We start from the raw sequence: 25,526 nt of genomic DNA, 5'->3' as shown, positions 1-25,526 counted from the left end.
GCTACAGCAACCTCAGCAGCCTTCCTCCGAGGAGTCCCAACAAAGGACATTCTGGAGGCAGCTACCTGGAGTTCAGTGCACACCTTCACCAAGCATTACCACCTTCCTCTATACTCAAAAACCATAGCTGGGTTTGCCACTGCAGTTCTGCAGGGCATCTTAGCTGCATCTAACCCAGTTTAGCTCCTACCACCCAACCATAGCTTTGAGACTCTACCCAAGTGTGATGACTGCAGCAGCATAGCATGATGAACATAGTACAGTTTTGTACCTACCATAAATGTAGATGTTCGAGTGGTTATGCTGCTGCAGTCCAGGTTACCCTCCCTCCATCTCCTCTACCTAACAAGGCTTTTCGTATACCTCCATGTACATCAACCTTTGGGATGCATGTCTATATGGTGTATTTGCTTACAACTAGTGCTATTGTTTTGCACTAAGGTATGTTTTGCAAGCTTCTTATTTTGCCTTCTTAGTTTGGGGCACCTGACATCTGGGGCAAGAAAAACTGAAGAAAATGGCGTTGGCTGCCTCTTTTATACCCCTGCGGCACTGACGTCAGGGAAGAAGCAACAACAACCGACACCGGACCAAGGCTTTGGAATTCAGGCCGACTGCGGGACCACCTGACGGCAGGATAACCCAATTGTGATGACTGCAGCAGCATAACCACTCGAACATCTACATTTATGGTAGGTACAAAACTGTACTTTCTGTTGTGGGTAGTTTACTAATGTCCAATCTAGTATAGATTTCTTTTGGGACTTCTTATCTACTCTAGTAGGTTCTAGAATAAGTTGAGAGAATCCATATAGGTTGATGTAGTTAGTGGTATTTTTGGAATTGCAGGCTAGCCAAATCAGTGTTTAGGTCTCCTAGTAGAACAGTCTCTTGTGAGAGATAGTCATTTACCCATTGAAGTATCTCCTCAATTATTGGAGAGTTATTACCTGCAGGGATATACGCACAAAGAATATTAATACTCTTTTTCTTGTTTAGTTGTACCATAGAGCCTATGATCTCAACAGTATTAAATTTAGGTAGAGGAGTTTGTAGGGGTTGTATAGTAAGTGTATTTTTTATAGACAGTTGCAGTGCCCCCTCCCTTCTTTCCCATTCTATCTAGTCTTAGGATATTATATCCCTGAGGGAGAATTTCCTACTTGTGTGTGCTGGGATTTAGCCAGGTCTCTGTTATGGTTAAAATATCAGGGGAGTAGTGGGTTATGAATGCGTGTAAGTGAGGGAGTTTATTTGATGTACTGCGAGAGTTAAGGTGAATGATGAGTAGGCCCGTTGTGTATTTGTATGTTAGTTTGCATAATATTTTTCTAGTGTGAGATAGTGGAAAGTACTTGTGTACAAGTACTGTTTTGTTATTATCAAATAGAAAGGGAGATATAGGGAAGCTTATGTGGGTTTTTGTAGGTGTGAAGGTATGTGTTGTATGGTAGGTGGTGTGGGGTAATGGTATGTATGTGTGTGAGGATGAGGTTAGGGTTGTGAGGGTTAGTAGGAGGGATGTAAGGAAGAAGAGCATGGTTTGCGTCATATTGTATTTGGATGATAGTGTTAATTGGATGAGAGTTAAGCAGGGGTGGGAGTTGGGAGGATTGCAGATTGGCTGTAGGGAGTGGTCAGGTGATATGGGGTTAGAATAAATCTAGTGGTAGTGGGGGTGGGTGGGAATTGGGGGTAGGGTAGGGGAGCAGAGTGAACAGAGCGGGGCCCAAGCAGACCCCGAGGCTGCAGAGCCAATCTATTATGGTTTTTCAGAAATTTTGCCAAAGGTAAGGTATTACAAAGGACAGATAGGCTGATTTCCAAAACCTTGGCTTTATATTTTATACAGTACCCTTTGCCTTAGTTACAAGAATACTTTGGAAAATATCTTATATTTTTCTACCAGTGCTGCGGACCCTCTCAGCGGTTTTCTACAAAGTTAATCTGCAGACTGTACCAGCATTAAGAACTGGAGAGTTCAAAACTTTGTTTCCTTGCAGGTAACGCACACTAAACAGTTGTACTGTGTGATATTAGGTTGTTTGCAGTTTGTAGTCTCCTAGCATGGTGAACCTTTCATTGGGGGGGCAGGATGGGTAGGGCGGACGAGAGTTTACAGTCCCTAGGAAGGAGAAGGAGATGCGAGAAAGATTAGGGCATGGAAAAGCACAATTAGTTTTACATTACCTCAACAGTTAATGCAGTTAATAACAGCTACATGCACTTTCCAATAGTTAATGCACTTTAAGCCAGCTAAGTAGCAAGTATAGTAGCTACAAAAAACGTCAGTTTGTGCTTTACAGTACTTAGATTTTAAAGCAGCTGGATATGACAGTCCCTTAGTGTGCAACAGTACAAGCCTTTTAAAAATGTTATTGCGCTTTAAACAGTTAATAAGCACTTTTAAAATGGCTAGATATAGGCTGTTTGCTTTTACAGTAGGTATATTTAAAGCATCAAGTTTCAACAATCCTTTTGCGTGTATCAGTTCATTCGCATTTAGAACAGTAAATTCACTTTGTAGCCACTTAAAAGTACTAGAAATGCACTTTAACACACTATAAAAAGCACCTTAAATTATCTAGACTAGCAGTCCATTTGCTTCTATAGTAGGTATATTTTAAACCATCTAGTTTCAACACTGCTGCTGTAGTTGGTATATTTTAAACCATCTACTTTCGACAGTCCCTTTGTATGCATCAGTTCACTCACATTTAGAACCGTGAATGCACTTTATAGCAGCTATAAGCACCTTAAATAGGCTACATACAGACCATTTGCGCTTTACTGTGGGTTCACTTTGAAAGCAGTTATGCTTAACAGTCCCTTAGTGCTTAACGTTATACCCCTTGTTTTAAGAAAAAAATAGCTACAGACTAGTACTATACAAACAGGCGTATTAGGCACTGTGGGTTCACTTTGAAGCAATTAACAGTCCCTTAGTGCTTAACATTATACCTCTTGTTTTTTAAGAAAAAAGTAGCTACAAACCTGTGCTATACAGACAGGCTTATTGGGCACTTTGGGTTCACTTTGAAGCAATTAACAGTCCCTTAGCACTTAACATTATACCCCTTGTTTTGTTAAGAAAAAATAGCTACAGACTAGTGCTATACAAACAGGCGTATTAGGCACTGTGGGTTCACTTTGAAGCAATTAACAGTCAGTCCCTTAGTGCTTAACATTATACCCCTTGTTTTTTAAGAAAAAATAGCTACAAACTCGTGCTATACAAACAGGTGTATTAGGCACCTAATCCTATATTAGTATGCTAGAAAACAGCATATATGCTAGGCCTATAGGTCTGTTAGCATTCTACTTGAGCATTGTAACCCAGCACCATGTGTACTACATCTAATTTAAGGCACAGCTTAAAGTACATGCTGCTATGTTGATAGCTTTAATTACTGTGCAGGCAGGAGACAATATTACATTCTTAGCAGACAATAACTTTGTTTTTGCTTTAAATCATTCAACAGCACTTTAAATTTACCAGATATGCATTTAAAAATAAAATCATAGCAGGGAAACCTTACCGCAGGAGTTGGTGACCACGAGCACTATTAGTATATTTAAAAATGGCACCAGCTTTAAGTGATACTTTAAGGTTTCTATACTCCTGATCATCACATTGGAGCCTCCTTTGGTTTAATAGGTTTACAGAAGTGTCTCCCTTGGCCCAGGGGCTGTTCAAAGAAGAACGTTCCAGTAAAATGAGGATCAAAAACATTTCCCATCATGACTCCAGTCTAGTTTGGAACTCTGTTAAGTGTTGGCCATTCTAACAGTATATAATCCTGATATAATATGAGTAATATGTTTACTACATAAGGAACTTTTACAAAATTTAATTTGGAAAGGAATTCCTCCATGGTTATGGGTTAGTTCATTTAGTTTTCAAGATTTAGTAATACTTTAAGATATCATTAAAGGCTTTGTAAGTTATGATTGCCTTGCCTTTAAAATATCTGTAATGCATGGTGAACAAATTAAGATAATTGCACCTTCTACCTCAACACAGATCTTTTACAGATGGTAAACTCTTTGTGAAAATTTTTTGAACAGAGTTCGGTGGTTGTGGCAGCATCTGTCATTTTTCCAATGTTGTTTAACTAGATCCTCCTCTCTCCTTTCAGTAAGGATGGTAAGGTCACATTTGTGGACTTTAGGGACCCCTGTTTGACTGAGATCTTGGAGAGTCCTAGGCTAAGGTCCTGTACTGTTAGGAAAGGTAACCAGTTGTTTCCCTTGCTAAACACAGGGTGAAATACTTGCAGAGCAGCGCAGTTTTGCCTGAGAGAATCATGAAGAGGAACTCCAAAGGGTGATTATACTTGGACAATCATCTGTTTAGTCTCTTTCTCATGGTCTCTGCTGTTGCTGTTTGTGCAGTTACTGCACACTTGTATGATGTTCCCAGTCAAAATCTTTATAGAGTCATGTTCCATTGAGTCTGTGATTTTAGCAGTCCTGTTCCTGGTGCTTCTCTGCCTTGGTGGTGTTCTCACTGTAACATTGGTCTCCGAGTAGATGCTGTGGCTGCAGGGCATAATTTTTACCCATCTTGCACCAATTTTCTTTAACCTTTGATGTTATGTCGTCCAATCTTGCCTACATTCTTTTCCTTGGGTTCGGAGCTGAACCTCTGCTCCAACTCAGCCATACTCTAGCTCGAAGTCTTCAATTGGCTCATGGCTAAGAGTTATCCCATACTGCAATGCTCCCATCCCAGATCTCATTTGCCGCTTGTTACGCTCAGACGTGGTGCCGCTCTTGGCCGTGGCAAAGTATAATTTTTCTTTTAAATTCAAACAAATTGTTTACCAAAAAGCTGTTTTCATAACTACCTTGTGTGTGTTGTTCTGCTGGTTGTTTGGCCGGTTCCATTGACCTTTTGGTATCCCATTTGCCCCTTAACTCCTCGGGCTAGGCCCGTTTTTTCAGTCAGAGGACCTTGTTTCCCTTCTGTTAGTGGCAGTTCCTATTTGTTGGTGTTTTATTGTTTTCTGTGGTGTTAGTCTGTTGTTTCCTGGTCTAGGCCCATTTAAATTAGAGGACCAAGTCCTCCTTGTGGTTGTCCGTGGTCTAGGCCGTTTCAGTTAGAGGCTCTAGTTTCCCACGCCTTCTGTGTTTGTTTTTTGGTGCAAAGGTGTTCCTGTTTCCCGTGTGATGTGTGGAGTTTTCTTGTCAGCATGTCTAAAGATCCCAAAGAACACAGGCTTTTGGGCTTTAAAAAGTGTGTAAAATGTAGTTAAAAGATGTCATTAACGGATGGACACTCAGTGTGCATGTACTGCTTGGGTGCTATTCATCTCCAGGAATTCTGCTTGTTCTGCCATGCTTTCAGTCCCAGTGTGGTGCAAGAGAGGAAGGACAAGCTTATCTTAAAAGGACTACTGAAACCTTCCTTTGAAGAAGACTTGGAGAGGTCATCTAGTTCCAGATCCTCTCCTTCCAAACCGGGCAAGAAATCTGAGAAAAAATCTTCAAAAAAGTACTCTCCGGCTCCATCAGTTTCCTCGGAGCCGCTAGAGAAAATCGCTAAAACTTTTGTTACTACTTCGGCTTCGGTGCTGACAGAAGGCAATACACCGACTATGTCAACATCGGCTCCCAGCATCTCGGAACCGGTGACAGAGATTCTAGTTCGGAGCCGGTCTCCAGTTCCTTGACCAGTTTCTCGGTCTCATGTGTCTCCCTATGTAAGGAGAGCCAGATCTCCGACCTTATCCTTTAGGTCCTCTCGGTCCTCTCAGACCCTCTCTGATGACGATGTCGATAGAGTGGTGCAGAAACTGCTCCAGTCATCAGTGCTGGCTAAATTGTTTTCGGTTCTGGACCAGTCGGCCCAGGAGCCCATCCTCCCCTCCTCTTTGGCTGTTCCTCCTCAGAACGTTTCTCAGCTTTCGGAGCCAGAGCTGTTGGTTCTGTCGGATGCCGTGGGGTTGGTTCCATTAGCCCTCTCTGGCCTTTCTGCTCCTATTTCCACTCCGACCCTATCAATGCCATCCATGGGGTCCAGGATCCTTTATTCACCGGTCGGACTTGAGAGGGAGGTCTCGGATCGATCTTTTCTGGCTCCTAGCCTTCCTCTCGGTGCTTCGGTTCGGGTGAGCTTGGGTCCGACATCGGCTTTGGACCTCATCTCTTTGTCTCCGAGGCCTACTACCGTATCTTCCATGGTCAGTCGACCTTCGGAGCCGGGGGGTTCAGCTTTCAAGGTCATGAGGAGCATGCTAGCCAGGTCGTCAGCTGCATCTTGCGGCACCGACACTCTGCCCCCTCCAACACCGGTATCAGTCTCTAATCGTCCTCTGTCCATGGACAGCAGAGACCCAAAGCCTCAGGATACCTCTGAGTGGTCCCCAACTTTCTGAGGTCTCCCCGGAGTTTTTGTCTGAGGAGCCCCCCAGAAAGAGTGTGTGCAAGAGGAAGCACGTTGACTCCCAAGATGAGTCTCTAACATCTGCTTTCAAGGAGTCAGAAGGGTCCCTCAAGTCGTCTTCTGAAGATATCTCTTTCTCAGATATCCTGGAAATCTTGAGGCAGAGAGGCGACTGGCCCTCCATATCCCCTTCTGAGGAGGAGTCTGTGTTCCTGAAGGCCTTTGGGTCTCAGCCCTCTGCCTCTTGGGTTTCTCCCCCGTTCGACGAGCTACTGGGTCTCGTTTGTCAGAAGGTGTGGGAAGCTCCAGACACTGTGGAACCAGTCCCTAGGAGACGCAACAAGTTGTTGTCCGCTCCTCCAGATAAGGACTTTCTTACGAAAGGCGTTCCAGTAGATGCCATGGTGGTGGCAGCAGCCACCAAGAAGGAACTTGCTGAAACTTCATCTACCGTCCATCCCCCTAACAAATAGTCTAGGGTTATGGACAAGTATGGGAAGTGTGTGTTTTCCTCCGTGGCCTTTACACTGCGGTCGCTGAACTATTTGTCGCATTTTACACGGCTCCAGAGATATCTCCTAAAAGAGCTGGGAGATTCTCTACAGGGTAACTTTTCTGATGCTGTGGTTTAAAAGGTCAGTGCTCAGATGTCTACCCTAAATTCAATTGCCAACTCCTACATGAGGCTGATTTTGTATGCAGCCGACGGATGAGCAGGGCTGCGGGTTCCGGAGTTTCTCTTAGGAGACGCTCCTGGATGCGCCTGTGCAACTTCACGGAGGCTTACAAGTCTACTTTCACCAACGCCCCCTTTGACGGTTCATCCTTATTTGGAACCAAGGTGAAGGACACTCTCACTAGGTGCGAGCAGGAAGGAAAAACCCTGTCTGTCTTGGGAGTCCGTTTTTCCATGCCTTCTAGTCCTTACCCCAAGGGGCCAGTAGGGTGGAAGAATGTGGTTCAGAAAGTCGCAGAGGTTTTTTCATGATGCACAGAGTGATTCCCCCTCCAGAGGCAGAGGAGGGGGTAGAAATTCAGGTAGACACCTCCCTAGAAGCAGAGGAAGCCCATGTAACCAGGGGGACTGCGATTCCTTTCGTGGTTCTCCCTACCAGTGCTCCTGAGGGGAGGCCTGACTGTGTGTCTCTGGAGCCTGTTGGGGGTCGCATTTCTCTATACCCAGAAGCCTGGCGAGACATCACCCAAGACCGAGTGGGTATTAGAGATAATTTTCAGAGGTTATCATATTCCCCTTATTTCTTATCCCCCTCTAAATAAAAGAATCCCAGACGTTCCACCCAGTCAAAGGGATTCTGCAACATTAGAAGTACAAAAATTGCTGTCAAAGGGAGCCATCCAGCCTGTCCCCTCAGACCAAGTAGGATTAGGGACTTACTCCAGATTCTTTTTGGTGCCGAAAAGAACAGGTGACCGGAGACCCATCTTGGATCTCAGCCATTTGAACCTTCATGTAGAGAAGTCCAAGTTCCGCATGGCCACGTTACAGTCAATTCTCCCGTTATTAGGGAAAGATGTATGGATTTGCTCCATCGACCTCAAGGATGCTTACTACCATATCAAGATGGACAGGGCATCCAGAAGTCACTTACGCTTCCGACTGGGAGCCAGTCATTTTCAGTTTCGTGATCTGCCCTTTGGTCTCAACACAGCCCCCGGGGTGTTCACTAAATGCATGGCAGTGGTAACGGCACACTTGAGACATCAGGGATTCCAAGTGTTTCTGTACCTGGACGACTGTCTCCTGTCTGCCAGCCCCAGGCATCTACTGCTACAGACCAGGGACGCCGCTATTGCACTGACCAAAAGTCTGGGAATTACTCTGAATTGGGAAAAGTCTGCCTTGTTGCCCTCGCAGCGTGTTAACTTTATTGGCGCCAAATTAGACACGGTGCTCATGAGGGCCTTCCTACCAGAAGAGAGAATTCAGGATTTACAGCAGCAGGTCTATGCTTTGCTACCATTGAAGAAGGTCAAGGCAAAAATGGTCCTCAAGTTATTAGGGACCATGGCTGCCACGATTATGCTAGTTCCTCTTGCGAGACTACACATGATGCTTCTTCAGTGGCTACTTTTTGCCCAATGGTGTCTACAGCATCTCCTGCTCTTCTATCTTATTCTGATTACAGACAAGTGCAAGCAGGATCTGCACTGGTGGCTTCAGACCAGCAATCTCAACGCTGGCATGCCTTTCGTTCTTCCTTCTCCAGTTGCCACGGTGACCACGGATGCCTCCCAGATCGGGTGGGGGGCATTATGTCAGCCGGACAGTCCATGGCACGTGGCAAGAGCACGAGACCCATTTGCATATCAGTGTCTTGGAGATGAGAGCAGTGCTATTAGCGTTGCGAGCACTTCAGGGCTTTCTTCCTCATGGGACAATTGCAATCCAGTCATACATGTCAGTGGTATGGTATCTGAACAAACAGGGAGGAACCAGGTTGTATCCCCTTTGCAGAGAGGCACTTCGAGTGTGGCAGTGGGCAGCATCTTCCCTACGCTTTCTAGTGGCAACACACTTACCGGGGAAGTCCAGCGTGATTGCCGACAGGCTTGAGCAGAGCTATTCTGATGCCTCACGAGTGGTCCCTGAACAAACAAGTGGCAGAGCGGATTTTCGGCAGATGGGGTCAGCCTTGCTGCGATCTATTTGCCAGCCCCCTCAATGCCAAATGCAGCAGCTAATTCACCCTTATCCCCTTGAAGGGGGAGGCACCCAGGGACGCTCTAGTTCATGATTGGCCCTCTGGTCTTCTCTATGCCTTCCCACCAGTCCCCCTCATAAAGAAGGTTATTCAGAAAGCACAATCCTTGGGAAGCAAGGTGATACTGATTACACCACACTGGCCTCGTCAGATTTGGTTTCCTTTTCTCCACCCTTATCTAATGGACGATCCGTGGATTCTGGACCCAGAGCCAGATCTGTTGACTCATATGTCAGGGCAGTTCCATCCCTCCATTCAGACCCTCAAGTTGACAGCATGGCTGCTCCAGTTCCGTCCCTAGTCAGGCTTCATGATTTTTCCCCGGAGGTAGTTCATATTCTGTCTTCTTCCCACAAGCCTTCTACTAGGAAGATTTATTCCAGTAAGTGGAAGAGATTCTCCATTTTGGCTCATGAAAGGCAGATTGATCCCTATACAGCTCCCATTCCATCAGTTTTAGAATTTTTTTCTCAACTCTTCAGCCAGGGATCAGCTACGGCAACTATCAAAGTGCAGTTGGCAGCCTTTTCTACTTTTCATGTTGCTAATGAAGCCAATCTAATGGCGCATAGACTTTGTAGGGCTTTTCTGAAAGGGATTGTGCTACTTCGACCTCCAGTCTTTGATCCTGTAATGCCATGGGACCTCAATTTTGTGTTACAGCAACTTACCTCGCCTCCTTTTGAGCCCGCAGCAACTTGTGACATTAAATTTTTGTCTTGGAAGATGATCTTTTTGATAGCCATCATTTCGGCTAGACAGGTCTCTGAGCTCCAAGCTTTATCGGTTCAGCCCCCTTACTTGAAATTTCACAAGGATAGGGTTTCTCTAAGACCTAATCCGTCCTTTATGCCAAAGGTCGCTTCGGTTGTCAACCTCAACCAGTCCATTGAGCTGCCTGCTTTTTTCCCTGAATTCTCTTAACAGGGCAGAATTTAAGTTTCATCAGCTAGATGTTCACAGACAATTGCGTTTCTATTTACATAGAACTAAAGATATTAGGAAATCATATCAACTCTTTGTCTCATTCTCAGACAATTGACTTGTAGCTCCAGTTTCTAAAGGAACTCTGTCCAGATGGATTTCTAGTTGCATTTCCTTAATTTATACTTCAAATGGCAAGGAATTACCCTTTTAAAGTGAAGGCTCATGCTACACGATCGGTGTCTACCTCTACTGCCTTTCAGGCTAGGATGTCTATGGATGATATTTATGCTGCAGCCACATGGGCATCGCCTCGCACCTTATTACTCGCTACAAATTGGATTTGGTATCCAGAGGCAGGTCTTCCTTTGGTTCCACAGTGCTCAGGAGTATTTTCCACTGAGCCACCCAAGGTTCAGGTGCTGGGGACGCTGTCCCACGGGTAAGAATGTAGGCGAGATTGGACTACATAACATCAAGAAGTTATGTACTCACCATAACGTTCGATGTATGTAGTCCATCTCACCTCACATTCTTACTAACCCACCCACCTACCCCCTCCTGAAGGACCTAGGGGTTTAGTCTCTGGTTTCATTATCCTTTTTTGTTGGGTTGGTTCTTTCTTTCAGTGTGTGTGTGTGTGTGTGTGTGTGTGTGTGTGTGTGTGTGTGTGTGTGTGTGTGTGTGTGTGTGTGTGTGTGTGAGCTTGCAGCAAGCAAGATCTAGGATGGGAGCATTGCAGTATGGGATACCTCTTAACCATGATCCAGTTGAAGACTTTGAGCTAGAGTATGGCTGAGTTGGAGCCGAGGTTCGACTCCGATCCCAAGGGTAAGAATGTGAGGCGAGATGGACTACATACATCGAACATTATGGTGAGTACATAACTTCTTGTTTTATGCGTAGTATTTGATTGAAGGGTAATTTGCCTCCTTTATGGTGTTTCAGCTGTAAGGAAACGTGTGCACGCTGTGCTTGCTCATGTGACTCATTTTTGTCTTTTTCAGTGAGATTGATATCTGGTTGCCAGAGGTTGATCGGTTGGAGGTACCAAGTGACTGGTGGGATACCACTGCTGATAAGTCCCTCATCATTGGAGTCTTCAAACATGGTTTGTATATTAGCACAGTGCATCCTTACCTTGAATGGTGATCGTGTGCGCTGTGGCTGAGTTTTAGTGCTTTTTCTGTTTGATATACTTAAAGCTGTTGATCCTAATGTGCTCAAGCTGTATTTGTATTCTTACCACCAAGGCCTGAATTGAAAATGGTCTGTGGTCACCCACACTATGTCAGATGAGTACCATACACTGCCTTTTTTGTCAATAATCTAATCTTTCTCCAGCTCTCTGCTAACATTCAGCAGTACAGAAATCAGCTGTCCCATTTTTTTGTACTTTGGGGCAAGAGCCAATGATGGATGGCATTTATGCAAGCAGCAGCTGATCTGCCTACTTGTTTGGGCAAGGACCTTAGTGCTTTCATATATATAGTGGATATAAAAAGTGTGCACACCCCTGTTAAAATGCCAGGTTTTTGTGACAGAAAAAAGTAAGACCACAATAAATAATTTCAAACCTTTTCCCACCTTTAATGTGACCTATAATATAACCTGTACAATTCAGTTGAAAAACAAACCTGTTAGGGGAAAAATATAAAAAAATAAAAAAATGTACAAGAAGCTGGTTGCTAAGTGTGCACACCCTTAAACTAATACTTTGTTGAAGAACCTTTCGATTTCATTACAGCATTAAGTCTTCTTGGGTAGGAGTCTATTAGCATGGTACAGCTTGACTTGGCAATATTTGCCCACTCTTCTTTGCAAAAGCGCTCCAAATCTGTCAGATTGTGGGGGGCATCTTTTGCCCACAGCCCTCCTCAGGTCATCCCACAGATTTTCTATTGGATTTAGGTCTGGACTCTGGCTGGGCCATTCCAAAACTTTAATTTTCTTCTGGTGAAGCTGTTCTTTTGTTGATTTGGATATATGCTTGGGGTTATTGTTGTGTTGAAAGGTGAAATTCCTCTTCATTTTCAGCATTCTAGCAGACGCCTGAAGGTTTTGGACCAAAAGTGACTGGTATTTGGAACTGTTCATAAGTCCCTTCACCTTGACTAAAGCCCCAGTTCCAGCTGAAGAAAAGCAACCCCAAAGCATGATGTTGCCCACCACCATGCTTCACCATGAGGATGGTGTTCTTTTGGTGATGTGAAGTGTTGTTTTTGCGCCAAATGTACCTTTTGGAATTGTAGCCAAAAAGTTCAATCTTGGTCTCATCAGACCATAACACATTTTCCCACATGCTTTTGAGAGACTGGATGTATTGTTTTGCTAATTTTAGCTGGGCCTGGATTTTTTTTTTCTGTGTAAGAAAAGGCTTCCTTCTTGAAACCCTACCCCATAACCTAGCTATATGGAGAATATGGCAGATTGTTGTCGCATGTAGTACGCAACCAGTACTTGCCAAAAAATCCTGCAGCTCCTTCAGTGTTGCTGTAGGTTTCTTGGTAGCCTCCCTGACCAGTTTTTGTCTCGTCTTTTCATCAATTTTGGAGGGACACCCAGTTCTTTGCAACATCACTGTTGTCCCATATTTTCTCCACTTTTTGATATCTTTACTGTGTTTCATGGTATATCCAATGCTGTGGACATTTTTTTGTGCCCTTTACCTGACTAATACCTTTTTACAGTGAGATCCCTTTGATGCTTTGTAAGCTCTCTACGAACCATGGCTTTTGCTGTAGCAGGTGACTGAGTAAATGTCAGGAAAATTCTACTAGGACAGCTGAACTTTATTTGGGGTTATCAGCATCTCTTTAATTGATGGCAAGTGTTTACCCAAGAAGACTGAATGCTGTAATTAAATCGAAAGGTGCTTCAGCAAATTATTAGTTTAAGGGTGTGCACACTTATGTAACCAGCTTCTTGTACATTTTTTATTTTTTTTATATTTTTCCCCTAACAGATTTGTTTATTTTTCAGTTGAATTGTACAAGCTATAGGTCACATTAAACGTGGGAAAAGTTTTGAAATGATTTATTTGTTCACAATGATTTATTGTGGTCTCATTTTTTTATGTTACAAAAACCTGGCATTTTAACAGGGGTGTTTACACTTTTTATAGTGTGTGTGTGTGTGTGTGTGTGTGTGTGTGTGTGTGTGTGTGTGTGTACATCCCTGCACATGCCTCTTGTCATATACTGCATGAGTGCATCTTTGCAGTGCCAAGTGCAAGTCCCTCGCCCATATGTTTATGCTGTACATAACCTTCTGTGGTAGGTTCCACCATACCATTAGGACAGACTTCTTTCTATCGCCTCCTGAAAGGATGGGTGAATAAATAGTGGCCACTCACGCATGTCCTTCCCCAGTCTGTCTCTATTGCAGGTGCTTTTAATTGATCTTTGATAGTCTGGAGTCTGTCCACATATTGGAGTCAGGTTTTACCATTCTGTGTCTTACTGCTAGATGTTGTAATGGAGTACTGTTGTATCTCTGTTTCCTGAATACTGTAATATTTTATGCCCCCTTCCTTTACCATGTTGATCCCTCTGTTCCTCCACTGAGTAGATGAAACCAGTTTAGCAGTTGGGACAAGTGTATGGTGAATGTGAGCCATTCTTTGCTGATGGTTTGGGTTTTATTTTATGCCCTACAGTTGCCAAGCAATCTGTCCCTCCTTTTCTCTGAGACTGTCCTCTTTGCGGCTCCAAATTATTAACAAAGAATGGGTTCTAAATGCCATTCAGAAGTGGTTCACTTGGTGTTGGGAGTCCTTGTCTCCTTTCCAGGGGGGGGTCATCCTTACCCAGTAAACCAATTTTCCTGGTTTTGTACAGTTCAGGAGCAGAAGGGGGGGGGGGCTTGGAGACCTGTGTGAGACGTCTCATTTCCTCAGTCTTTTTATTAAGATCACAAAGTTCAAGATGTTACACTGTCAGATGCTGTTACCTCCTTCCATAAAAGATGCCAACCATTACATTCTCATTCTCATTCATTTCATATGTTTAAGATTTTAATTTCCTGGCTTATATAGTTCTTTGTCTTCCCCTACTGCTCCAAAGTGTCTTTAACTAGTAATTGCGGACACCATATTTGGTTGTTTGTCTTGTATTTTCCAATTTTTCCATATGTTGGGAGCCCTTGGCAAGTGTTCAAAATCTCCTACTCAATTCATATCTAGTAAGCTTATTTTTAAGATAGGAGGAGTTTGTGTTTTAATGGACTGTCACAAGACTTAACAGTACTTTTAAATCGAGAGTCAGTTTTACAAGTTGTTTAAGGAATTCAAAACCACCTTTTCTGTGGAGAATTTGTTTATTTCACATTTTGGGACTGACTTGAGTGTTTAGGTGCTTTTTACTTTGTTTTTGTGTGAAAAAATGACTTTTAAAAACTTCAAAATTTTACCAGCACTATCTGTATGAAAGAAGCATCATTTTCAGCTTGACCACAGAACAAACTACTCATTCCGCAGTCAGTCCTTCTTTAAATTAGAAAAAAAGTTAAGCAAACAGCCTTTGCCACCACAACTGGCTGTCAGGTTTTGTCAGCCGCATGTGGGTGACTGTGCTGTGGCCATAGCTTGCTCCTCAGACCACTCCTTTTTTACCCTGGACCTCTGAAATGTAGTGCCTACAGCCACTATGGACCAGGGGTTAGTTTCATCCTCTGTGGCTGTTGTTGGGCAAGGGTGAACGACTTGTTCTGGGAGAGGGAACAGGGAGGGCTTCCATGTTGTGTTGAATGCTGTCGCCATTAGTAACATGGCTGATCCCATTTTTCATGTCGGGAAGAAACAGACAAACAAACATGTATCTACTACTCAGTTTTTTTTTTTGTAGGAATAGTTTACTGGGTCTGGCTCAGGGTTTAATTCAGGCTATTGATCATTCCGTTTAAGTAGTTTCTGTTAAAAGAACGAGGGATTTAGGATTCTGAATCTGAACAGGAAAATTCAGAGATGGATGCTGTCTTTTTACTCCAATTTCTGATTCAGACTCTTGAGAGCTTAGTTTCTAATTCTCAATTTGGGGTTTCTCTTTCTCTGTGACTATTGCTAGAAAGTGCCGGTGTTGGGGATTTCTCTTTCTCTGTGACTATTGCTAGAATGTGCCAGTGTTTGGTATTTCTCTTTCTCTGTGACTATTGCTAGAAAGTGCCAGTGTTGGGGGTTTCTCTTTCTCTGTGACTATTGCTGGAATGTGCCAGTGTTGGGGATTTCTCCTTCTCTGTGACTATTGCTAGAAAGTGCCAGTGTGTTGGGGTTTTCTCTTTCTCTGTGACTATTCCCAGAATGTGCCAGTGTTGGATTTCTCTTTCTCTGAGTATTATTCGAATGTGCCAGTGTTTTCATCGGGGGGAATATTGAGGTTTCTCAGTCCCTCACAAAATACTGATTTTGCAGAAATTACACCCCATCCTCCTGTTTATATCTGTTTTAGAGGATATGTGTGGTGCAGCTTTTTCTGATAGCCATCCAGCTGCCCCTAAAAAGGCAGATAGGATTTATAAATCTAAGTTTTTATACACCATTCCCAAACCTGATCCAGCAGCTGTAGCTTTTGTTAATCCTGCTGCTAATTCCAATCCTACTCTTTTTGATAAGGATGGGAAAATTGATATCGGATGTCAATAATGGAGAAAGACCACTCCATGCCTTAGATGTCCACAGACAATGCTGTCTTAACTAAATCTTTCAGGTCTTCTGCAGTTTTGATTTTCAGAATATTGAATTGTCAGGCTGATATGTTAAAGGTTTTTCTGACTAATTGTGAAAGTACGAGGGATGTTTTGTTTGCAGTCTCTTCTTGTGAGGAAAACTCTGCTTTAAATAACTTTGTTTCTTCTGTTGCTAATGTCACCACTCATTGTTTGCAGTGTGTGTGTCCCTGCTTGAAAGTTCCAGGGCTGTAATCACTGGTACTGTTTTAGAGGAGACTTGCATGGCTGCATTCTCACAGCCTCCCAAATGATAAAAATTAGGTTTTAAGAGGTTCAGTGTTTGGTCCCTCTGCTGCAGAGTTGATCAAAATGTGTGATGAAAGGGGCCAGCTGTTCCAGGGAATCCAATATTTTTCAGCCCTACTTTAACAATTATTCCAGTGGATTTTCTGTCTCCTCATCAAGTTTTGAAAAAAAAAGAGAGAATAAGCAGTCAATAAATGCAGCTAAACAGACGCTTAAGAAATGACAAGCAGGTTCCAAAAGGAATTCTTGAACCTTCCAAAACCAGTGAAATTCCAACAAGACTGAATGAACATTCAAGAGACTTTGCAACTCCCTCCCTGGCCATTTTTTCCTTCCAGAAAGTCTCAATTTCCATTTTCTCTTTGGCAACAGATTGTTTAAAACAAATGGGCTCTGAAAATTCATTTTCCAAGGTTATAGCTGACAGTGGGAGGAAATTCTTCCTTTCCAGGAGGATCGTTCCTCATCCTACAGATCAAATGATTTTGTTTCCACCAGTTCTTCATCGCATACTGTTTTAAGGAGTGATGGAACTAGTTCCCCCTTCCCAGGTGGGAGTGTATTTTATTCAGGGATGTTTCTAGTGCCATAGAAAAAAAATGCTTGGAGACCAGTTCTAGATCTTTCTTAAACCTGTTTGTGATCGTGCCCAAATTCAAAATGTCACTTCACAACCTGTTACCCTGTCTTCCTCTTTCAAGTTTTCTGGAAACACTAGACTTAAAAGATGCTTATCTCATCCAGACTTCAGATGTTTGTTAAAGTTGAGCGTGTCTGCATTACAATCTCAGTTGTCTGCCTTACCCTATACTGCACCAAGAGTGTTCACAAAGTATCTAGCGCCAGTTTAGCTCATTGCAGGCTACACATTTTGCCTTATTTAGACAGCTACTTTATTTATGCATAGTCCTTTTCAAAGTGTCAGGAATCTCTCTCCTGGGTGAGAGATCTGTTATACAAACTGGAATTCCAAGAGACATTTCAAAAGTCTTCCTTGACTCCTTCACACAGGATTGCGTCAGGTAGACACCTCAATTCAAAGGGCTTTTCTTCCACTGGAAAAAAATCTATATCCAAATCTGTTTCCAAGGTTTTCCACTCAAACTTACGTCATTGTGAGGAAATATCTCAGGATTTATGGTATAATGATTCTCATGATATCCCTGGCGAGACATCACATGAGAAAGATACAGTGGTATCTGAAGTCTCTCTGGACCCAGCAAAAATGTCACCTGAAACCTTCATTTGCTGGGGTTTGTCAAAAGCAAAATTACTTGGTGGAGACAACAGATGTCCTTAAATACAGGTGTCCCCTTCTTCCTTCCTGTTCCAAAGCAGCAAGTCCACAGAAGTTACCTTGGACTTAGCTTTGGGAACAGTTTCAGGAGGGATAAAAGTGGAGGATGTGTAGGACACCAAGGCTTAGATGCAAGTGCATAAATATCAAAGCAATGTTTGCCTTGATCGAGGCATTGAACTCTGTCATCTTTCATACCTAGGGACCTCTTCAAGTTGTTTTAGACAGGTACTACAGTCATGAGGTATGTCAACAAGTAGGGGGGACCAGGTTGTAGCCCCTTGCACTCTAGATTATCAGCACATTCTGACCGTACAGGCATCCTACATTCCATCATAGCAAAACTGTGTGGCAGACGAGCTGACCAGGACCAGGGTAGACCCTCATGAATGGAAACAACATCAGGGGACCTTTCGAGATTTGATACAGCTGTGGGGAAACATCATCAGGGGACCTTCCAAGATTTGATACAACTGTGGGGAAACAACATCAGGGGACCTTCCAAGATTTGATGCAATTGTGGGGAAAGATCATCAGGGGACCTTAAAAGATTTGATGCAGCTGTGGGGAAATAACATCAGGGGACCTTCTGAGATTTGATGCAGCTGCGGGAAAACAACATCAGGGGACCTTCCAAGATTTGATACAGCTGTGGGGAAATATCATCAGGGGACCTTCCAAGATTTGATGCAGCTGTGAGGAAACAACATCAGGGGATCTTCCAAGATTTGATGCAGTTGTGGGGAAACAACATCAGGGGACCTTCCAAGATTTGATGCAGCTGTGAGGAAACAACATCAGGGGATCTTCCAAGATTTGATGCAGTTGTGGGGAAACATCATCAGGGGACCTTCCACAATTTGATGCAGCTGTGAGGAAACATCATCAGGGGACCTTCCAAGATTTGATGCAGCTGTGAGGAAACATCATCAGGGGACCTTCCGAGATTTGATGCAGCTGTGAGGAAACAACATCAGGGGATCTTCCAAGATTTGATGCAGTTGTGGGGAAACAACATCAGGGGACCTTCCGAGATTTGATGCAGCTGTGGGGAATTCCTCAAGTAGACCTATTTGCATTCTCTCTGAACAATCACCTGACAAGATTCTTTTCCTGGACTCCATGCAAAAAGACGCCTTTTCTTTTCTTTAGATAGGATTGTTCCTGTATGCTTTTCTGCCATTTCCACTAATATCCAAGGTACTTAAGATTCAGAAGGAATTCCCCAAGTTCATTGTGGTGACTGCCCTCTTAGCCCATGCAACTATGGTTCTCCCTTCTTTTGGAAATGGCTGGTGGCAATTGCCACAAGCTTCCTTACAGACTGGATCTACTCGCGCAAGAACAGGGGTATTTGATACATGCTACCATCATTCAACTTCCATTTGATTGTTCGGATGATAGGATCTTAATTCCTGTCAGGTGCCTGTTTAATGAAGTTGTGCAGCAGGTACTTGTGGAGGTACGGAAGCCACTAGAAAGTCGTATATTAGCAAAAGGAAAAAGTTTTCTAGTTGGTGCTAATAACATAACAAGCACCCATTCAGGGCTAGATGTTCTCTAGTTCTACAGTATTTGTGAGTTACTATCCTGTGGCCTTTCTTATTCCTCTGCCAGGGTTCATTTATTGGCAATTTCAACATGTCTGTCCATGGATCCTCCACTTTCAATACAGTCTCTTGGCAAAATGTGTTTGAAAGGGGTTTTGCACAAGAGTGCTCCGAGTGATCTGGTGGCCCCTCTTTGGTATCTTAATTTTGTTATAAAAGTTAAAATTTGCTCCATTCAAACCAGTTAACCTGGTTGACTTGAATGTTTTAACATGCAAAATAATTTTACTGATTGCTCTGACCTCTACCATAAGAGTAACTGACTCTTATGGTGAGTAAGCCCTGTCTCATTTTCCACAGGGACAGGGTTTCTTTGAGAACTAATCCTTTTATGCCTAAAATGGTATTGAAGTTTACTTTATGCCAAACTGTCCATCTCTTTGTTTTATTTTCTAAACCTAAAAATGAGCGAGCGAGGACACTCCATGCCGTGATATCTACAGATAATGCAACTGCTATCTTCGCAGAACTAAATATTTCAAGTCTTTGTATCAGTTTATTTCTTCTAAAGGTAAAAAGGGATAACTTTTGTCAAAACAGACTATTTCCAGAGGTTTGTCTAAGGCTATTACCTTTTGTTATACTTGACTCATAGCCGGCCTTAGGCATAGGCCAACTAGGCAGCCGCCTAGGGCGCCACTCTAGTAGGGGCGCTTTTCCAGTATTTATTTGGTGTAGATAGACCAGGATGGGGGCACCGGGTGGTATAGTGGGGGGGCGCTGTGGACCTCTTTTGCCTAGGGCACCAGTTGACCTAAGGCCGCTCCGGACTTGACTACAACTAAATTTTTCCAGGCAGAGTCCAGGCCCCACTCTTCCAAGACCTTGGCTGCATCTGTGGCTATTTGGAAAAGGGTTGGATTCTAAAAGTATTCCAGAAGTAGCAAATTGTATCTTTATGTATACATTTACAAGGCATTAAACGTTTGATTCGTTCTCTAGGTATAGATCAGGCTTTGCTAGGATCTGTATACATTTACAAGGCATTAGACATTTGATTTGTTCTCTAGGTATAGATCAGGCTTTGATAGGATCTGTATACATTTACAAGGCATTACAAGTTTGATTTGTTCTCTAGGTATAGATCAGGCTTTGCTAGGATCTGTATACATTTACAAGGCATTAGACGTTTCATTTGTTCTCTAGGTATAGATCATGCTTTGCTAGGATCTGTATACATTTACAAGGCATTAGACGTTTGATTAGTTCTCTAGGTATAGATCATGCTTTGCTAGGATCTGTATACATTTACAAGGCATTAGACGTTTGATTCGTTCTCTAGGTATAGATCAGGCTTTGCTAGGATCTGTATACATTTACAAGGCATTAGACGTTTCATTTGTTCTCTAGGTATAGATCATGCTTTGCTAGGATCTGTATACATTTACAAGGCATTAGACGTTTGATTCGTTCTCTAGGTATAGATCATGCTTTGCTAGGATCTGTATACATTTACAAGGCATTAGACGTTTGATTCGTTCTCAAGGTATAGATCATGCTTTGCTAGGATCTGTATACATTTACAAGGCATTAGAAGTTTGATTTGTTCTCTAGGTATAGATCAGGCTTTGCTAGGATCTGTATACATTTACAAGGCATTAGACGTTTGATTTGTTCTCTAGGTATAGATCAGGCTTTGCTAGGATCTGTATACATTTACAAGGCATTAGACATTTGATTTGTTCTCTAGGTATAGATCAGGCTTTTCTAGGATCTGTATACATTTACAAGGCATTAGACGTTTGATTCGTTCTCTAGGTATAGATCAGGCTTTGCTAGGATCTGTATACATTTACAAGGCATTAGACATTTGATTTGTTCTCTAGGTATAGATCAGGCTTTGCTAGGATCTGTATACATTTACAAGGCATTAGACGTTTGATTTGTTCTCTAGGTATAGATCAGGCTTTGCTAGGATCTGTATACATTTACAAGGCATTAGACGTTTGATTTGTTCTCTAGGTATAGATCATGCTTTGCTAGGATCTGTATACATTTACAAGGCATTAGACGTTTGATTCATTCTCTAGGTATAGATCATGCTTTGCTAGGATCTGTATACATTTACAAGGCATTAGACATTTGATTCGTTCTCTAGGTATAGATCATGCTTTGCTAGGATCTGTATACATTTACAAGGCATTAGACATTTGATTTGTTCTCTAGGTATAGATCAGGCTTTGCTAGGATCTGTATACATTTACAAGGCATTAGACATTTGATTCGTTCTCTAGGTATAGATCATGCTTTGCTAGGATCTGTGTACATTTACAAGGCATTAGACATTTGATTCGTTCTCTAGGTATAGATCAGTCTTTGCTAGGATCTGTATACATTTACAAGGCATTAGACGTTTGATTCGTTCTCTAGGTATAGATCAGGCTTTGCTAGGATCTGTATACATTTACAAGGCATTAGACGTTTGATTAGTTCTCTAGGTATAGATCAGGCTTTGCTAGGATCTGTATACATTTACAAGGCATTTGATTAGTTCTCTAGGTATACATCATGCTTTGCTAGGATCTGTATACATTTACAAGGCATTAGACGTTTGATTTGTTCTCTACGTATAGATCATGCTTTGCTAGGATCGTTCTCCAGTGGCTCCTGGACCCGTCTGCTTCACCTCCCAAATGTAGTTAGAGTAATCTATGCATGTAGCTCAGGCTCATACACCAGCAGTGGTCAGTATGATGAACATAGTGTAGTGGTGTAAGCTGAACTTACCATAACACTGGATGTAGCAGTGGTCAGTATGATGAATATTGTATAGTGGTGTAAGCTGAACTTACTGTAAAACTGGATGTAGCAGTGGTCAGTATGATGAACATAGTGTAGTGGTGTAAGCTGAACTTACCATAACACTGGATGTAGCAGTGGTCAGTATGATGAACATAGTATAGTGATGTAAGCTGAACTTACAGTAACATTGGATGTGGCAGTGGTCAGTATGATGAACATAGTACAGTGGTGTAATCTGAACTTACTGTAGCACTGGATGTTGCAGTGGTCAGTATGAACATAATATAGTGGTGCAAGCTGAACTTACCATAACAATGGATGTAGTAGTGGTCAGTATGAAGTTAGTATAGTGGTGTAAGCTGTACTTACAGTAACAGTGGATGTAGCAGTGGTCAGTATGAACATTGTATAGTGGTGTAAGCTGAACTTAACACTGGATGTAGCAGTGGACAGTATGATAAACATAGTATAGTAAATATCTTCTATTTACTATGTTATTGTAACCTACAACCTGGTTAGTAACTGCTTGTGTTTATTCTTTTGTTTATTGTGTTAATTTTTATTGTAACCTTTAACCTTATTACTGTTGTGTTCACTGGAGCTTTTCTCCCCGGGCCACTACTGAAAATGGACATACATCCAGTTAGACTAGCCCAGTCAACAAATGTAAAATAAAAATAAATAAAATAAATAGTGGTGCAAACTGAACTTACCATAACACTGGATATAGTAGTGGTCAGTATGAATATTGTATAGTGGTGTAAGCTGAACTTATCGTAACACTGGTTGTAGCAGTGGTCAGTATTAACATAGTATAGTGGTATAAGCTGAACTTACCATAACAATGGATGTAGCAGTGGTCAGTATGAACATAGTATAGTGGTGTAAGCTGAACTTACTGTAACACTAGCTGTAGCAGTGCTAAGTATGAGCATAGTAATGTGGTGTAAGCTGAATTTTACTGTTAACACTGGATGTGTAGTCAGTATGAACATAGTATAGTGATGTAAGCTGAACTTAGCGTAACACTGGATGCAGCAGTGGTCAGTATGATGAATATTGTATAGTGGTGTAAGCTGAATGTACAGTAACACTGGATGTGGCAGTGGTCATTATGAACATAGTATAGTTGTCTAAGCTGAACTTACCATAGCACTGGATGTAGCAGTGGTCAGTATGAACATAGTACAGTGGTGTAAGCTGAACGTACCGTAACACTGGATGTAGCAGTGGTCAGTATGAACATAGTACAGTGGTGTAAGCGAAACTTACCATAATGGATGCAGCAGTGGTCAGTACAAACATAATATAGTGGTGTAAGCTGAACTTACCTTAACACTGGATGTTAGCCATGGTCAGTATGATGAACATAGTGTAGTGATGTAAGCTGAACTTATTGTAACACTGGATGTAGCAGTGCTCAGTATGAACATTAGTATAGTGGTGTAAGCTGAACTTACCGTAACGCTCGATGTAGCAGTGGTCAGTATGATGAATATTGTATAGTGGTGTAAGCTGATCTTACTGCAACACTGGATATAGCAGTGGTCAGTATGATGAATATTGTATAGTGGTGTAAGCTGATCTTATTGTAACACTGGATGTAGCAGTGGACATTATGATGAACACGGTATACTAGTGTAAGCTGAACTTACCGTAACACTGGATACAGCAGTGGTCAGTTTGAACATTGTATAGTGGTGTAAGCTGAACTTACCATAACACTGGATGTAGCAGTGGTCAGTATGATGAACATTGTACAGTGGTGTAAGCTGAATTTACTGTAACACAAGATGTAGCAGTGGTCAGTGTGATGAACACAGTATAGTGGTGTAAGCTGAACTTACTATAACACTGGATGTAGCAGTGGTCAGCATGAACATAGTGTAGTGATGTAAGCTGAACTTAACGTAACACTGGATGTAACAGTGGTCAGTATGATGAACAGTATAGTGGTGTAAGCTGAACTTTCTGTAACACTGGATGTAGCAGTGGTCAGTATGATGAATATTGTATAGTGGTGTAAGCTGAACTTATAACATGGGATGTAGCAGTGGACAGTATGATGAACATTGTATAGTGGTGTAAGCTGAACTTGCTGTAACACTGGATGTAGCAGTGGTCAGTATGAACATTGTATAGTGGTGTAAGCTGAACTTACCATAACACTGGATGTAGCAGTGGTCAGTATGATGAGCATAGTATAGTGGTGTGAGCTGAACTTACCATAACACTGGATGCAGCAGTGGTTACTATGATGAACATAGTGTAGTGGTATAAGCTGAACTTACCTTAACACTGGATATAGCAGTAGCAGTGGTCAGTATGATGAACATTGTGTAGTGGTGTAAGATGAACTTACCTTAACACTGGATGTAGCAGTGGTCAGTATGATGAGCATAGTATAGTGGTGAAAGCTGAACTTACCATAACACTGGATGCAGCAGTAGCAGTGGTCAGTATGATGAACATAGTGTAGTGGTGTAAGATGAACTTACCTTAACACTGGATATAGCAGTGGTCAGTATAATGAACATAGTGCAGTGGTGTAGGTTGAACTTACAGTAACACTGGCTGTAGCATTGGTCAGTATGATGAACAATTACAGCTCTGTAAGTAAACTTACTGTAACAGTAGTTCAAATGATAGTATCTGCAGTAGCCATTACCTCCCTTAGTCCTCCTTATTTTTTGACGTTTTTTATTCCAGGGTGTGGACATTTATTGTTTTGTTCTTCTGGAATATTCCTTTCTGGGCTGAGCCTGCCTCTTTGTTGGAAGGACAGCTGTAAAGGGCTTGGCATCCAAACCTGCCTTTAGTAATCTCTGCTTGAGCTGCCTGACAGTTACAGATGAGCGAATGGTGGCCTGAAGCCTTAGAAAGCTGGCTGGTTATTATATCCTTGCCCAGGATATATAAGCCCATATAGCTCATTTGAACATGTATTGTTAAAGTAAGTGTAACTTACATGCCGTTATGTACTTCTTTATCTGTAGTAGTACACTTTAATACATTTTACACAATAAGCATAAACATATTTTTGGTTGATACAAGTTAGTCACAGTTTGATAAAGTTTTTTTTACACATGACATGGAAATAGTACACAATAAAAATGTCATACAGTGTTACATTTGGGGACAGGACAAGAGAATTAAAACAGACCTATGATTAACTTGTAATGCAGTTTGTTACAAAGCTTTATGGCAGATGTTTTTCAGTTGTGAAGTTGATAGTAAGTGTAATAGTTTCTTTGAAGTGCACAGAGTAATGGGCCAGCAGGAGTACGGACGCCATTTAGTAAGTGAAGCGGCTGTACAGAAAGAGGAGAGGCCCAGAAAATGATGTTGGGAAAGAGGCAGCTTTTATGTTATCCCAGGAGAGGTGCAAGACCATATAACCACTTATGTTTTAGGTGATTTTATATGTTTGAAATATTTATTTTTCTAATATTCTGAAGGAGTGTGGTATGGAATTCTATGTATTAGACACAGCAGAGTCCAGAGAGACCCAATGGTATTGTTTGAATTAGTTACAGTTAGCAACATCTTATTAGGGTGGTGATCTTTTCAGACTGCAGAGTTGGAGAATATTGCTTAGACTTGGGCATATATGAGCTTGTATCAAGACAAGCTGTGAGTAGGTTGAATAGTGCCTTAATCCCAGCCACTGAAGTTGCTTTAGTGCCTTAATCCCAGCCACTGAGATTGAGTTAAATGTGAGGCAGTTATATCCTGTAATGATGTTTGGCAACAGATTTATTATAGCCCTGGTTAAATAAGGAGGATTGGTTGTAAAGTGATGGTTATGGTGGCATAGCTCTGGTTAAGTAAGGAGGATTGGTTGTTGTAAACTGATGTGTATGGTGGGATAG

General features: G+C 42.2%; 1 protein-coding gene across 1 annotated transcript in view; it reads left to right on the top strand.

Annotated features, from left to right (window-relative positions):
• The window catches only part of CHD8 (chromodomain helicase DNA binding protein 8), a gene marked incomplete in the record, with an annotated part of 4,119,653 nt that overhangs the window by 3,150,118 nt on the left and 944,009 nt on the right, over nucleotides 1-25,526 (top strand). The window contains 1 exon segment of the mRNA XM_044057960.1: nucleotides 11,043-11,146. Within this exon segment, the coding sequence (XP_043913895.1) occupies nucleotides 11,043-11,146 (104 nt within the window).

This window comes from Protopterus annectens, chromosome 16.part0, assembly GCF_019279795.1.
Source record: "Protopterus annectens isolate FY-2018-M chromosome 16.part0, PAN1.0, whole genome shotgun sequence".
Taxonomy (NCBI): domain Eukaryota; kingdom Metazoa; phylum Chordata; order Ceratodontiformes; family Protopteridae; genus Protopterus; species Protopterus annectens.
This window is presented reverse-complemented; position numbering and strand designations above follow the sequence as displayed.